Raw genomic sequence first — 13,365 nt, forward strand, 5'->3', positions numbered from 1 at the left:
TTGGCATTATAGATACGACACATCTGCACGGGTTGTAGATATACCACATTACTCTAGTGAAACGATACTTTCAGGTTGTGTTTGAATCTTCATTCAAAAAAAGCCCCTCTTTTTACCCACGTAAGGAACACCAGGACAGTGACATCATGTTCATTTGCATTTGGGCAGTGATGCTTGCAGTATTTCCTGTGCTCTAAGAAAAGTATCACAATGCAACAACAAAACCTCTTAAATCACATTTCCAACTGGCATGAAAGAATTGTAAAATTAAATTACAACGCAGACAATCCTTGCATCAACTAAGTAAAGAAATTACTGAAAGGGTTAGAAACTTCCAAAATCAGCAGAAACCAAATTGTTATCAGCGAAGTTGTGTTTGAATCTTCCCAGGTTGTGTTTGAATCTTCATTTAAAAATAAGCCCCTCTTTTTACCCACTTAAGGCACACCATGACAGTGACATCATGTTCATTTGCATTTGGGCAGTGATGCTTGCTGTATTTCCTGTGCTCTAAGAAAAATATCACAATGCAACAACAAAACCTCTTAAAAGTCCCATTTCCAACTGGCATGAAAGAATTGTAAAATTAAATCACAACGCAGACAATCCTTGCATCACCTAAGGAAAGAAATTACTGAAAGGGTTAGAAACTTCAAAAATCAGCAGAAACCAAATTGTTATCAGCAAAGTTGTGTTTGAATCTTTCCAGGTTGTGCTTGAATCTTCATTCAAAAAAAGCCCCTCTTTTTACCCACGTAAGGCACACCAGGACAGTGACATCATGTTCATTTGCATTTGGGGAGTGATGCTTCCAGTATTTCCTGTGCTCTAAGAAAAATATCATAATACAACAACAAAACCTCTTAAAAGTCCCATTTCCAACTGGCATGAAAGAATTGTAAAATTAAATCACAAAGCAGACAATCCTTGCATCTCCTAAGGAAAGAAATTACTGAAAGGGTTAAAAACTTCCAAAATCAGCAGAAACCAAAGTGTTATCAGCGAAGTCAATATATGATGACCAAATTATTGCACCAAAAGAGAAGTGATGCACACTTGCAACCCAATGGGATGAGATGAGCAACATCTATCTGTGACACTGATAATATAAAATGGAAAAAACTTCACTTAAAAGAGAAAAAGAAAAAAAGAAATAACCCAGGAAAAAAATAATAAGTTCTCAAAAATAATGTTATTTTTGTGGTCACAAGCATCATTCCGACAACCGTAGATAAAAACCATATATATTTATCTATCGATCTCAATATGGAAACTATTGTTACAACCTTAAATCCTAATGTAATTAAAACGGTTATAACAAAGTTTCAGACTACAACGTCGTTCTAGACGATAAGGTTGTCTGAAGTCAAACTCATATTGACCTTTTATGTATATGGTACCAAGAAGCCAGACATTGAAAGGATATTAAAAACATGATAAACCAAGAATATACGCGTAGAATGAATGATAGAACAAATAAAAAAAGATAAACATAGAAAGAGAAAAAAAAAATCGTAGACCACAGCAACATCCATAAGTGAACTTATCCTGTCAATAAAGAATTTGAAGTCCAGTTAGCTGCTTGCCAGACATCAATATAATCAAAGACAAATTTCACTTTTCTTTCATGATGTAATCAATATTACTGAGAACTCAAGATACCCATCTCGTTTACTTTAAAAGAACAAAAATAATTTCTTGCTATAGTTTACAAAAGTTTTCTGCTTAATCAACGACTTTTTGCCAAGCTACAAAAAATGCCTCAAATACAGTAGTTTGCTGCTAATTACATAAAAATGGCACTTAGCAATAGGCCCTACCCTAACAATCTGCACCAGCATATACTCAGGGAATTGATGTTCCCCCATGATCTTTCTCTACATGTTGAACAAGAGAAACTGGATTGCTGAAAGTTCTCCCACACTTTGGGCAAACGTCTGGCAAATCTTGGATTCCTCCTTTGCGACCGCTTTCGTGGAAGCGTTCCACATGGTCAACAAGAGAAGCAACAGAGCTGAATCGTGCTCCACACCTTGGGCATTCCTCTGCTAATACAGGTTGCCTGTTCCCTTCCTGTGGTTGTTGCATTGACAAGGTGCTACTCTTTACTCTGTTAAAGGCATCAGTTGTTGCACTGCTCAACTTTGTCATTCCTACTTCTGCAGAAGCTCGCAAATTTGACACGGCTGAGAATAAACCAGACCGCAAAGACTGAGAAGCACTAGAGCTTGGAGAACTATCTGCTCTTGCATTAACCATGGCTTTCTCTTTTGTGTTCTTCCCAAATATTCCAGAAAAAGTAAAGTTTCCCTCTACTTTCTTTGGCCCAGGACATTTGTGGTCAAGTCCAAATCTATGCTTCAAACATATCTCTTGTGCACAGTCTCGGCATTTCACTTTGTTTGCAAATGTGAGAATTTCCTTGCAACCAGGAGCAGGACAACGAGGCTTCTTTGTAACCCTATCATAATTGGTTGGATCACAGTCTGTATTCACATGAGACTCCCAGGTTATGTTTGGATCCTCGTTTGGAACAAGCCTAACTCCTTTTGCACACATAGGGCAGACCAGGACAGTGACATCATGTTCATTTGCATTTGGGCAGTGATGCTGACTGTATGTCCTGTGCTCCAAGCAAAAGACCTGAAATACAACGAAGACTCTTAAAAGTTCCAATTCCAAGTGGGATGAAGAAACTGTAAAATTAAATCAGAAAGAAGCTAGTCCTTGTATGACCTCGGGATATAAAATTACTGAAAAAATTAGGAAACATCCAGAAACAGCAAAAACCAAATTGTTACCAGCAAAGTCAACATATAACATGGTCAAATTATATACTAACAGAGCTCATTCAACAATTCTATGTGTATCATATACAAATTTGCTCTCCGAGAATAAAGGCTACAGCAAATGAAGATTGAATAGATATTTGTATAAAATAGTCACAAAAAATCATCTAGATAAAAAACCCTCCATAAAAGGTTAAACCAACCTTGTGCAGCAAATGGTTGGTTTCAATGTGATTCATGACTAGCATGGTCTCCTAATAAGGTAATGTTCTAAAGCCATCCAAACTTTGTTAGATAGCAAAGCCTATGTCAGAAACTTGTCTCCCGCAAGAACATTGCAAGGACATTATCATTATCAAGATGAAATGTTGAAAATGACAAAATACAAAAAATGAAATGAAATTCCCGAGCACTAGAAAAATGACGATCAAGGTAGAAGGGTTTTATGATTTACTAGTAAAGGTATGTAATGTAAGTCAGATGAATGTTAAAATGCTAAGTATCTGTGATTAGGGTTAGCAACTTAGCATTTGTGCTAGCTTCCATATCGATTCTGACTTGATTTCTGCCCTAAAATTTATTGTCTGTTTCCTTTCCAGTGCTTTTGACTGCTAGCTTCTCATTGTTTGGGGCCTGGTCAATAGTCACATGACTTGCCGAGTATGCTGGAGTCGAGTTGATTTGACTTGGCAATTACTTGGCCACACAAGTAATGCTCCTCAAAAACTCTATGATTATTCACAATACTAACTTGTCCAGTAATTAAAACTTGGCAAGTACTTGGCTAACTTGAGTGAAAAACTCACCAGGTTCTGCTACAAAAATCAAAAAATACAAAAAAAAAAAACTGCAATTCACACTTTTATGCAGCTACTTTACAGCAACGTCTATAAGTTCCCAGCAAGCGTGTATGACAGATGTCAGAGACAATACCATGCCCAAAATGTCTGTTCATTGATTCCATTCTTTTCTGGAAGTGGCAATCAGAGACCAATAGACTCTAGGAGCTCTTTTCTTGCTGATTTTTCTCAAATTTTAATTTCATCATCTGGGAAAGCATTGCCCTCGCACGTTATGTTTTTTTCTCAAATTCTGATTCCAACATTTCCAGGTTGCTTCAAAGCAGAAACCTTTTGGGATGCATCACGTCATAGGTCATAATTGAAGTCTTGACTCTTACAATGTTCAACAAGGATATGACAATACTTTTTAAACTAGCTAATGTCATCCTATGGGGAAGAGGAATCAGGATATATGCACTTTGTCCAAACTTCAAGGAGGAAACAATTCAAGAGGGCATGACAGAGATATACCTGATTATAGAGCTAAATAGGGTCTAATGAGGGTTAAATAGCCTTTAAATGGAATAAAAAGATTTTTTACTTTATTACAGTATACATGTTTAGAAAGAACAAAACCCTTAGGCAAAGGTTATGATAATACAATTCATATCTCTTATATCATACTATTCATTTTTTTTAAGTGCATCATATATTAATTTATGGAACAAAGAGTTACATGAAGGAATAGAGTTAAAGCAAATCCAACAACAGGGTTACAAGGGAATCCCATCCAGAAAGCTGTAGGAATAGTGGTAAACTATCCATTGTTTATCAATCAATATTATGTTCTCAAGAAACTTTTTGTGGGGCTGATATTTTAGCTTCTTCCTTGTAACAGAAGAAATCAATCTTCAGATAAATTTGCATCACAAAATCAACTTTCTACCAAGGTTCTAGTATTACATCTCATAGACATGGCCCCTACATATGTCATTCTTGAACGGTAGGGGGATTTGTTGGGAGATTAAAATAACTTTAGAAGAGACTTATTTTCCATAAGTAATCTTGATTCTTATTGTCACCCACCCAAGTGGGTAACCCATAGGAGAAAAAAAATTATCCCCTTTGGTTAGCCAGCCAACAGCCCTATGATGATCCACATAGCTTTACTTCAAAGCTCTCCACCTATATTCCAATCAATGCTCTCTCCCATCTAGCATATTTCTTAAAGGAAAGAAGGTCATCTATCAAAAGGTACACTAACCATTTCTATAATCTTGTGCATTCATTTAATGTTAAGGGCATTCTAATATGGATCACAGATTAAGCTGGATGATTGACCGCTCTTGATTGCACCTTGTTCCCACACTTCAGCTGGGTGGTTATCCTTTGCCCCTAGTCCAATATGATCTCCCCTGAGGTATTTTCTCTCCACTATTCAAGAGGGGCACGAATAGGAGGCACTGATTGATATAGCGTGCCCAAGGTAATCCATACTTGTCATTTTCCATCCATCCTGATATTCATTTCCATTCTTTGGGTTGATTTTCATTTGTCACTGGTATTGGCACCCTATATCCACATCTCTAAGCCAAGGCCTGGAAACTTGGCCCAAAGAGGTCGATGCAACTAAAAGAAAGATAAAAGCATATATGGCCACAATTAAAAAAAAATGAAAAATGCAAAAGGTGGTTAGGACTAATAATAAGCATGTGGGAAAAATCCTAACCTAAGCTCTACCCCCTCATTAGCCATCACATAGTTCCTAAGCATATCATGCTCTCTCCAAATCAAAGGAACTTATGTTCTCCCATCCCCAATGAGGAATAAACCACTACATCTTTAAGGGGTATTGAACAAGCATTAAGCAAGCAGGTCACCCAAGCTATACAAGAAACAAAAGAATGATCATTGAAGTAAAGAGCGCACCAGAGGGGTGGTAAAAATAGGACGAAGAAAGAGTAACTTGGGCCTCCACAATTGCTCCCTCTTATCATTATTACACTCAAGATGTTGGACCTCATTTAGCTAGCACTAAGGCAATGGCATCTTCCTTAAAGTCTTTCCCATTCCATGTACACATTTATCACATGCACCTATGGATTGATGGGTCTACCTAGGAACTGTCCTTCCCCTTGGGGTTGGAAGCACCTAATAGGGCTAACTACATAATCATCCCTAACACAAGTGTGGTAACTTGCTTACAAATCATCAACTAGAAAGACATTTGAAGGCAAGGCTTGTGTGAAGTATCCCCTAGCATTGAATATGGTCCACTATGATAATTTAATCGTTTCTTTACTTAACGATGTTGATCTCACTTGATCTTGAGGGTATGTTTCAGGTATTTTTTCACAAATACATTGGATATCCCTTTAGTGATGGCTTGACACCTTTCCAATACATTGAAGAGGATGTCTAAAGCAGTATGAGAGCACTTGTGACCATTATAGCATCAACATTGCCCATATAGAGATGATTGTTGGACCTTACGAAGCTTCCACATGGATGTCTGGCCCCTTGCACACTAGATGGTGAAATGCTAAGCCAAGACGTCAAGTCGTTGGTAGGATTAATGATGTGCCCCAAAGGACCCAAGATGCCCCCAGGCAAGCCTTGTACCTAATAGTTGACGATTGCCTTGTTCTGGAGTCCAAAAGAAGATGGTGATCACTTGAGACACTTTGGAGGGCTTGTACACCACCTCTTGATGATAACATCATGCCCTCGAGTTGTTATGTCACCAATGCAAACCCTAGGATGATGATATGGGGCTTCTTGATGATGACATCTTGGATGAGGAGTTGTGGTAAATTAAGGAAATTTTACCACAATTTGACTCTGTTACCCTCATATAAATAGAGGAGAGTTAAATTCCTTTAGATCAATGTCACACACACTCATCAATTATCTCTTGAAAAAGTGCGCACTAGTGAAATCTTCTTTTCTCTTGGATACAATGGCTAAGTAGAGTGCAAATTGTCTTGGGGAGGATATTTTTTGCATGGAGAAGCTTTCTTTGGATTGATGAAGTGATGCTTGCTTGAATGGTGTAAGTTTAATGCTATTTTCTTCCATTTTGCATGAAATTTCTGAAATTAGGGTTTGCCATATGCCATATTAAAAAGTGCAATATCTTTTGTGAACTCTTGTTTCTATGTATTTATGCAAAATTTGTCATCAAGTATCCATCAAAGGAACTAGTTTTCTTTCATCCTTTGACCTTAAATCTCCTACACAAGAAAGATGTTAAGTTTTCTAGAGAGAAGTGAATTGTCTTCCACACTTTCTATCCAAGGCCCTTCTATCTTGACCTCGCCCTAATTGACTTTGATGCCCAATTTATTAGAGGCACTAATCTTGGTTTGTCCATCAACCTTAAATTTCCTTTTTTATTTAATTTATAGTAAGTAGGGTTAGGGTTTGGCTAAAACTGCATTTTGTAGCAACTTTACACTTATATGTTATAGTCCTTTTGGATAGAAATTGGATCTATTAATGTTTGAAAAGAAAAATCTATCACTTTATGAATGTTTTACCACAAATTTTAGGGCTGACGTCTAGGTTATTTCTGTTGTTTTGTGCATTTTTGGCCATTGAAAACTATTGGTTAACCAATCCCTTGCTTACCTCCTTGAATAGCCTCAAGCCTTTGTTGACCTAATCCTTTATAGGCTATATTTATTGTTGTTATATTGTTTTGCATGTTGTAAATCTGCATACCTATAAAATCTAACTTTAACAACATTTTAGTTGATGGTGTCTAATGGGAAATCTTACTTGAACATCTATACAATATAGAGCACATCCTGGCCCCCAAGGCCTTGCTAGTACTTCCCTCTATCCCATCAGCTTCTTGTTCACCCTTGATCCTATCTTTATTGAAGATACTTTGGGATGTTTATTTGCAAGTTCCTTAGAAAGTTATTTTGCTTAGATTCCTAGGTCATCTAACCTCAAATCCTGTCAAGGAAGCCTCCCTTGTGGGGATAATATCCAACCACAAAACAGCAGAGGAGAGGCCACTAAGGTGACAGTGGTGGCTGATTGCATTGTTGCCCTAAGACCTAGAGTGCCTAGTGAGGCTTCGTGTTAGGCTACTAGATTTTGCAGTAACACTTACCAAAGGTTTCCATGCCTCGTATCAAAGCATGTAAATAATGAACAAGCTCTTCACAATGAGTAGTGAATTTGACATAGAAATTAGAATACAATTCCGCCATTCTAATAGATAAAAAATGAAATAAGTAGTGAAATATGCCTTTGAAGGTAACATCACAAGAAATAAAGGTAGGATCTTCGATGGAGTTATTTAGTTGAAGATTTGAAGTCTTTGAGGCAGCATCAACCTAACATCCAAAATACACTAACTTCATTAGCCAAATAACCACTAGAAAAAGTAGCAAAAAGAGAAGAGAACAAACAAAATAGAAATCCAAAGATACGTTGAAGGTTTCTTGATACTCTAGATTGCAACTAATTTGCAAATTTTGCTTCAACATTACATGTAACAACTAATACAAAAAACCACTACCAAAGAAACATATGACTTTGTAGATATCGCATTAATTAGTTGATTGTTTGGCTTGTTAGAAAATCAAAGAGGCAATAAAGATTTTCTTGATCTTGATAATTACTTGTGATGCTTCTTATTATTACAATTATTTATATCTTCTTTCTTTACTTCATCAAGCAATTACCAAAAGCAGCAGCACATAAAACAATAGACACCAAATGTAGGCACATGCCAGGGGGCAAAACCCCCCTCGAGGGGAAAACCCATTCAAGATAATTCTTCCTTTCAATAGTATGCTTTGAGACTCTTCACCCTAGACCAAGATCAAACCTTCCCTCCACACCAAGTCAGCCTCCCAGAATTTCGACCTCTTCCTAGCAATTTCAACTACGTAGCAACTTACGGAAACAGGCATCTTCTGGCAACAATGAAACTTGGAAGACTTCGATCTCCCAATCCAGGACACAAGACAAAGAGAGAGAGACAGCAAAATTTCGATTTTCCTTGTCTCCTAAGACTTCCCCATACTCCCATTCACTTCGGCTTCCCGGCAACAGACTTCACACCTTTTCGTAGCTACAAGAGAACTTCGCACTTCTGCTCAGCAACAAGAGATCTTCGCACTTCTTCCCAGCTACAAGAGAATTCGAACTTGATGAGAGTGATACTCCAAATGACTTCGATGACCTTCCTTTTATAGGCTTCTTGTGGGGTCAAATAGAGTCCTTAAACCAACTTGATCTTCTCCTAGGCCGACATGGTGTGGAGGTTACATAATTCATATTTGACTCAATACTTAACCTTTTTACATGATTCAAAAGCTCAAGAAGGGTCTCTTTAAATATACAATAACTCTATAGACTCAGAATAAATCCTAGAAGTCCTCAATGGGGACTTTGACCTAAAACATGGTGACCTAAGCATGAAACCCATGTTTTTATAAGTCACAATAATAATAATAATAATTCTATTCTTTATTCTTTTGACAAGTACATTACATAATGACTCTATTGAAGGCCGAACATAGTTACATTTTCCAACACTCTCTCTTAACTAGGGAGGTATTCATAATGTACATATACAATTGAAGATCTCAAACTATATGAACCATGAAGAACTTTAGGCACCACAATGCCATGGACTAGATTCCTGACCAGGGAAATATATCCAAACAATCACTCAATCGTTTAGGCACTGCAATGTCAAGGACTAGATTCCTAACCAAGGCAATCTATCCAGGTAGGACTAAGTTGGACTCAAGCTTTCAGCCCCTTTAAGTACCCTCGGGCTTACTTGCTAATCATCAACCCAAAAAATCCAGGTGTGTATCCAAAACAGAGCTCTATGATCCACACCACCTTTCCAACTTCTAGACATCAACACAATGTGTCGGCCAGATGTACTCTGAGGCAATGTTTCACTCACAAAGCCTCAACACCCCTTGATCTAGCAGATCAAGAATGACCAATCTCTCCCAATCAAACTGATTGGTAATCAGCATGCTATCAAATCCTTCGAGAGATACACCTATACAAACACAACCAGATTCAGAAGAAATCCATTGGTATGTCCCCCTTTGAGTTAGTATATGGAGTCGACACAGTGTTCCCTACCTCTCTCGAAGCTCCGGTAGTCAAACTTCTTCAGGAAGCTGGCAGTGAAGAAGATCATATGCAGCGAAGATTAAATCAAATGATTCATTTGCAGCAAACAAGAGAAGAGGTTTTCCAAAACACATTCAAGCTACAGGAGAGAATTAAGAAAATCTATGACAGAAAAGCAAAGGCGGACAAGTTCCAATTGGAGGACGTGGTGCTGAAATGGGATGCAAGGAATGAGGAAAAGGGTAAGCACGGTAAGTTCGAGAATCTCTGGAAAGGTCCCTTCAAAATTGCTGCATATCGGGGTCAGAATGCTTTTCTTTTGAAGGAGATGAATGGGGAAGACTGTCCAGGAGGGCCGGTCAATGGTCGGTTGCTCAAGCGGTACAATTTCTGAGGTGTTTTCTGTTGTTTACATTGTCACTGTATATACCATTTTATTTCAGTTTCATTGCAAGAGTGTGCTGTGATCTTTTCTTTAGTTTGGGGCCCGAAGTGAAGGCCATAATTCTGAAGAATGATTTCAGCCTTGGTTTGAGTGTGTCGAGTCATGTTTCTAAGTCAGTTTGAGTCAAAATTCAGTCAATAAATGAGTCAAAAGTCTTGTGTCAGTTTGTCAAGTTATCGACTCCATAGCCCAATGGACGAAGGCACTGTCTATCTCTCCCAAAGATCTGTAGTTCTTGGCACCTCCAATGAGCTACCATCCCCACTGGAGCCAATGTTAGAATCGGTCTGTTCAGCCCTCCGTCAGAGATCAAAATCTCGTTTATTGCATTTCATCTTAGGTGTCTCATACAGTCCTATCATTTGCATTCCATTAGGAGCATCAATCTTCTGACGGAAGGGTCTTGTCTCCATACTTCCCTCATGTCATGTACCTGCTGGTTCGTGTCTGATCATCAAAGTTCATCAAAGTCAATTTTACAGTCATTATGGATGGTCTTTTGGTCAGCCAAAAGTCTTTTCAGTCATTAGGTCTAGGGTTTCGCAAATTTTGTCTTCAAAGCGTCTAATAATGCCAGCAGGCACATGAGGATGTTCTTAATAAGTTTTCATTCCAAAATTTTCATTATTAATAATGCTTGAAAATGATTCTTCTTCAAAACTCTATTTTGAAAAAGAAATCGTCAAATTTATTGTTTGTAATAAATATGTAATTTTTAAATTTTTTCAGTCATGGAGTATTTCAAGCGCAGCCCTAGTCATCCTTTGTCGAAATCCAATGCCAACCATCCCTGCAAAAAATTGACAAAAGTTTCATCATTCAAGTCAAAAGTCAAAATGGAAACCAAAACAGAGTTTGTATTAAAATGTCAAAGTGCCAAAGTTCTACAACTTTACAAAGTGGGTTATTTGAAATCAAAAATTCAAATCCATTGGTCATATAAGATATTTTGGTGTCCAAAACAATTCATTTGCCTGCAAGAAATATCAGTGAAGCCAAGTCAAGTTTGGAGGAGCGAAAGCATGTGTTGAAGCCGAGACTGTGTGTTGAAATTCTACTGCGCGGCGCGTTGGGTAGAGGTCGCGACGCACACAGCCATTCTCCACCGTGCAAATTTGAACGTGTACGGCGCACTCACCAGGCGCGGCGCACAGGGCCGATACTCCAGTTTTTTCACTGCCTTCAACGAAATCCCAAATTTCTTGGCTCTTCTGCTCCAAGTAAGTCGAATCGTCTTGTAAGTTGCCATTGATCAGTTTTGGGTGTGGTTTCAAAGATTGGTTGAAGAACTTGAATGCTAAACTACAAACCATATCCTCTTATTTAAGCTGCTCCTTAGGGTTTTACAATTGGTGGTTTAAAAAACAATTTTGTGCCAAGTATTTCATTCCTCACTGGATTCTCCCTCACTGTTTTACTATCATCACACAATCCCTTTCCTTTCCCCTATGTCCCAAAGCCACTCTTATCACTTGTTTTCATTAATCCCTATCCCTTAACCCTATCATTCCCTATCACTTTCCCTCTCCCATATTATTTGCAGAGTTCCAAACAGTCAAGTGACTGTTATTACACCTTAATCTCACTTGACAGCCCACTTTTCCCATTGTTCCATATTCCTCACAGTCCCTCATTTCCCTTTGGCACCTTTGGCATTGAAAACAAAACACTCATTTATCATTTTCAAACCAAACCAAACACATACTTGACATACACCTTTGCAGCACCATGACAGACACCGAGTCATCATATGAGAAAGACAGTGATTCTACCACAGAGCTTCATGCACCGAGGAGGCCTCGTAAGGGTGGCAAACATGTCAGAGAAGAGCCTACCTCATTGACTCAATTGCAGGCCTGCCCACTTGCTATGGCTTGTTTTCAACAACAATAATGCTTTCAATATTGTGAAATGATTGCTCAAATTCAGCATCATTAGGAGTTGGCTCGGTTGTTTGTTTTACATTTGCATAATGGTCAGGTAACTCTTGCTGGTGTAAATTTCACCTTGACGCCAGAGACCGTTTCTCAAGCAATCGGAATACCAAATGTAGGTGAGGAGTGGAACAAAAGACAGCAGGTAGAAAAAGTACATTATGAACCATACATCAAGCCCAACTATGTGAAACAGCTCAGCAGGGTGTTCCCATTCCGGTTTTTGAAAGAATCCTATGCACCGTTGATGAGACTCATTATCAGATACTTCAGTTGTGAGGGCCGCTTCTCACGCCTCTATGCATACCATATCAGATTATTGATGCATTTCACGAGTAAAGATGATGAACATTCCATATTTCATGTGCCGAAACATCGAGAGGATGACTACTCTTGTGCAAAAGAAGACTCCTAAACAGCAGTACAATAGCATTTACCATTATGCGCTCATCAAGATCATTGTTGTACATCAGCTTGGCTTGCAGGGTATCACATGGGAAGACTTCATTTCCCGTGAGTTCTTCACAGCTTCAGCAGCTCATCAGGAGGTTGTCCATCATGCAGGTGAACCTTCACATCAACATGGAGGTCGGGAGGCAGAGACTACTAGTGTGCCGACATATGTCACCTATCAGAGAGGCATGAGAGGATTGTTTGCAGCAGCCCGACGAGTACTATCTCCACCTGGGGTGGAAGGGGTCTCGTTGCCGTCATCAGTAGTACAGGTACAGGACAGAGGCAAGAAGCCTATGCAGCATGAGGGCCCTTCAGGAGGCCTAGACACTGATTTCATACTCATCGATGATGATGTGAGCTTTCCTAGCTCAAAGCTGAGGGAGGTCATTCAGGAGCAGAAAGCAAAGATAGATGCATTGACCAACAAGTTGCAGAGAACTCAATGGGTCATAAACCATTTGGAGCAGCGAAACAAACAACTGGAGGATCAGCATACATTCATGGAGTTACAAAACATTCGGCGAAACCACCAAGCTGCCCAAAGGAAGAGGATAGAGTTCACTTCATTGGAGCAGGAGATAGAGGCTGATCGAGAGACTTGGCTTGAGAGGGTCAATATTCATCTTGAGAAGCTGTTGGCGAAGGCAAACAAAGATAAGGACATGCTCAGGCACATGAAAAATCATTATTGGGCACGAACTCATGTTTGCAAAGCAAGGATCAAAATCCTGAAGGCAAGACTAAGGAGGGCACTAAAACGACGCAAAAGGCATGATAGGCTCCAAATCTTGGCCGAAGCTTCTTTCGCTGAGCATGATACTTGATGATGGACCTTCAAT

General features: G+C 38.8%; 1 protein-coding gene across 1 annotated transcript in view; it reads right to left on the minus strand.

Annotated features, from left to right (window-relative positions):
• Positions 1-1,598: 1,598 nt before the first annotated feature.
• Positions 1,599-13,365, minus strand: part of LOC149153953 (zinc finger AN1 and C2H2 domain-containing stress-associated protein 13-like) — a 47,761-nt gene continuing 35,994 nt past the window's right edge. Inside the window, exon 2 of the mRNA XM_089440779.1 lies at positions 1,599-2,643. Coding sequence (XP_089296905.1) covers positions 1,846-2,643 — 798 coding nt within the window. The 3' untranslated portion in view covers positions 1,599-1,845. The remainder of the gene's footprint in view (positions 2,644-13,365) is intronic.

This window comes from Pinus tabuliformis, chromosome 9 (genome assembly GCF_031772625.1).
Source record: "Pinus tabuliformis cultivar Carrire ecotype Pingquan chromosome 9, CPIR1, whole genome shotgun sequence".
In the NCBI taxonomy this organism is placed as follows: domain Eukaryota; kingdom Viridiplantae; phylum Streptophyta; class Pinopsida; order Pinales; family Pinaceae; genus Pinus; species Pinus tabuliformis.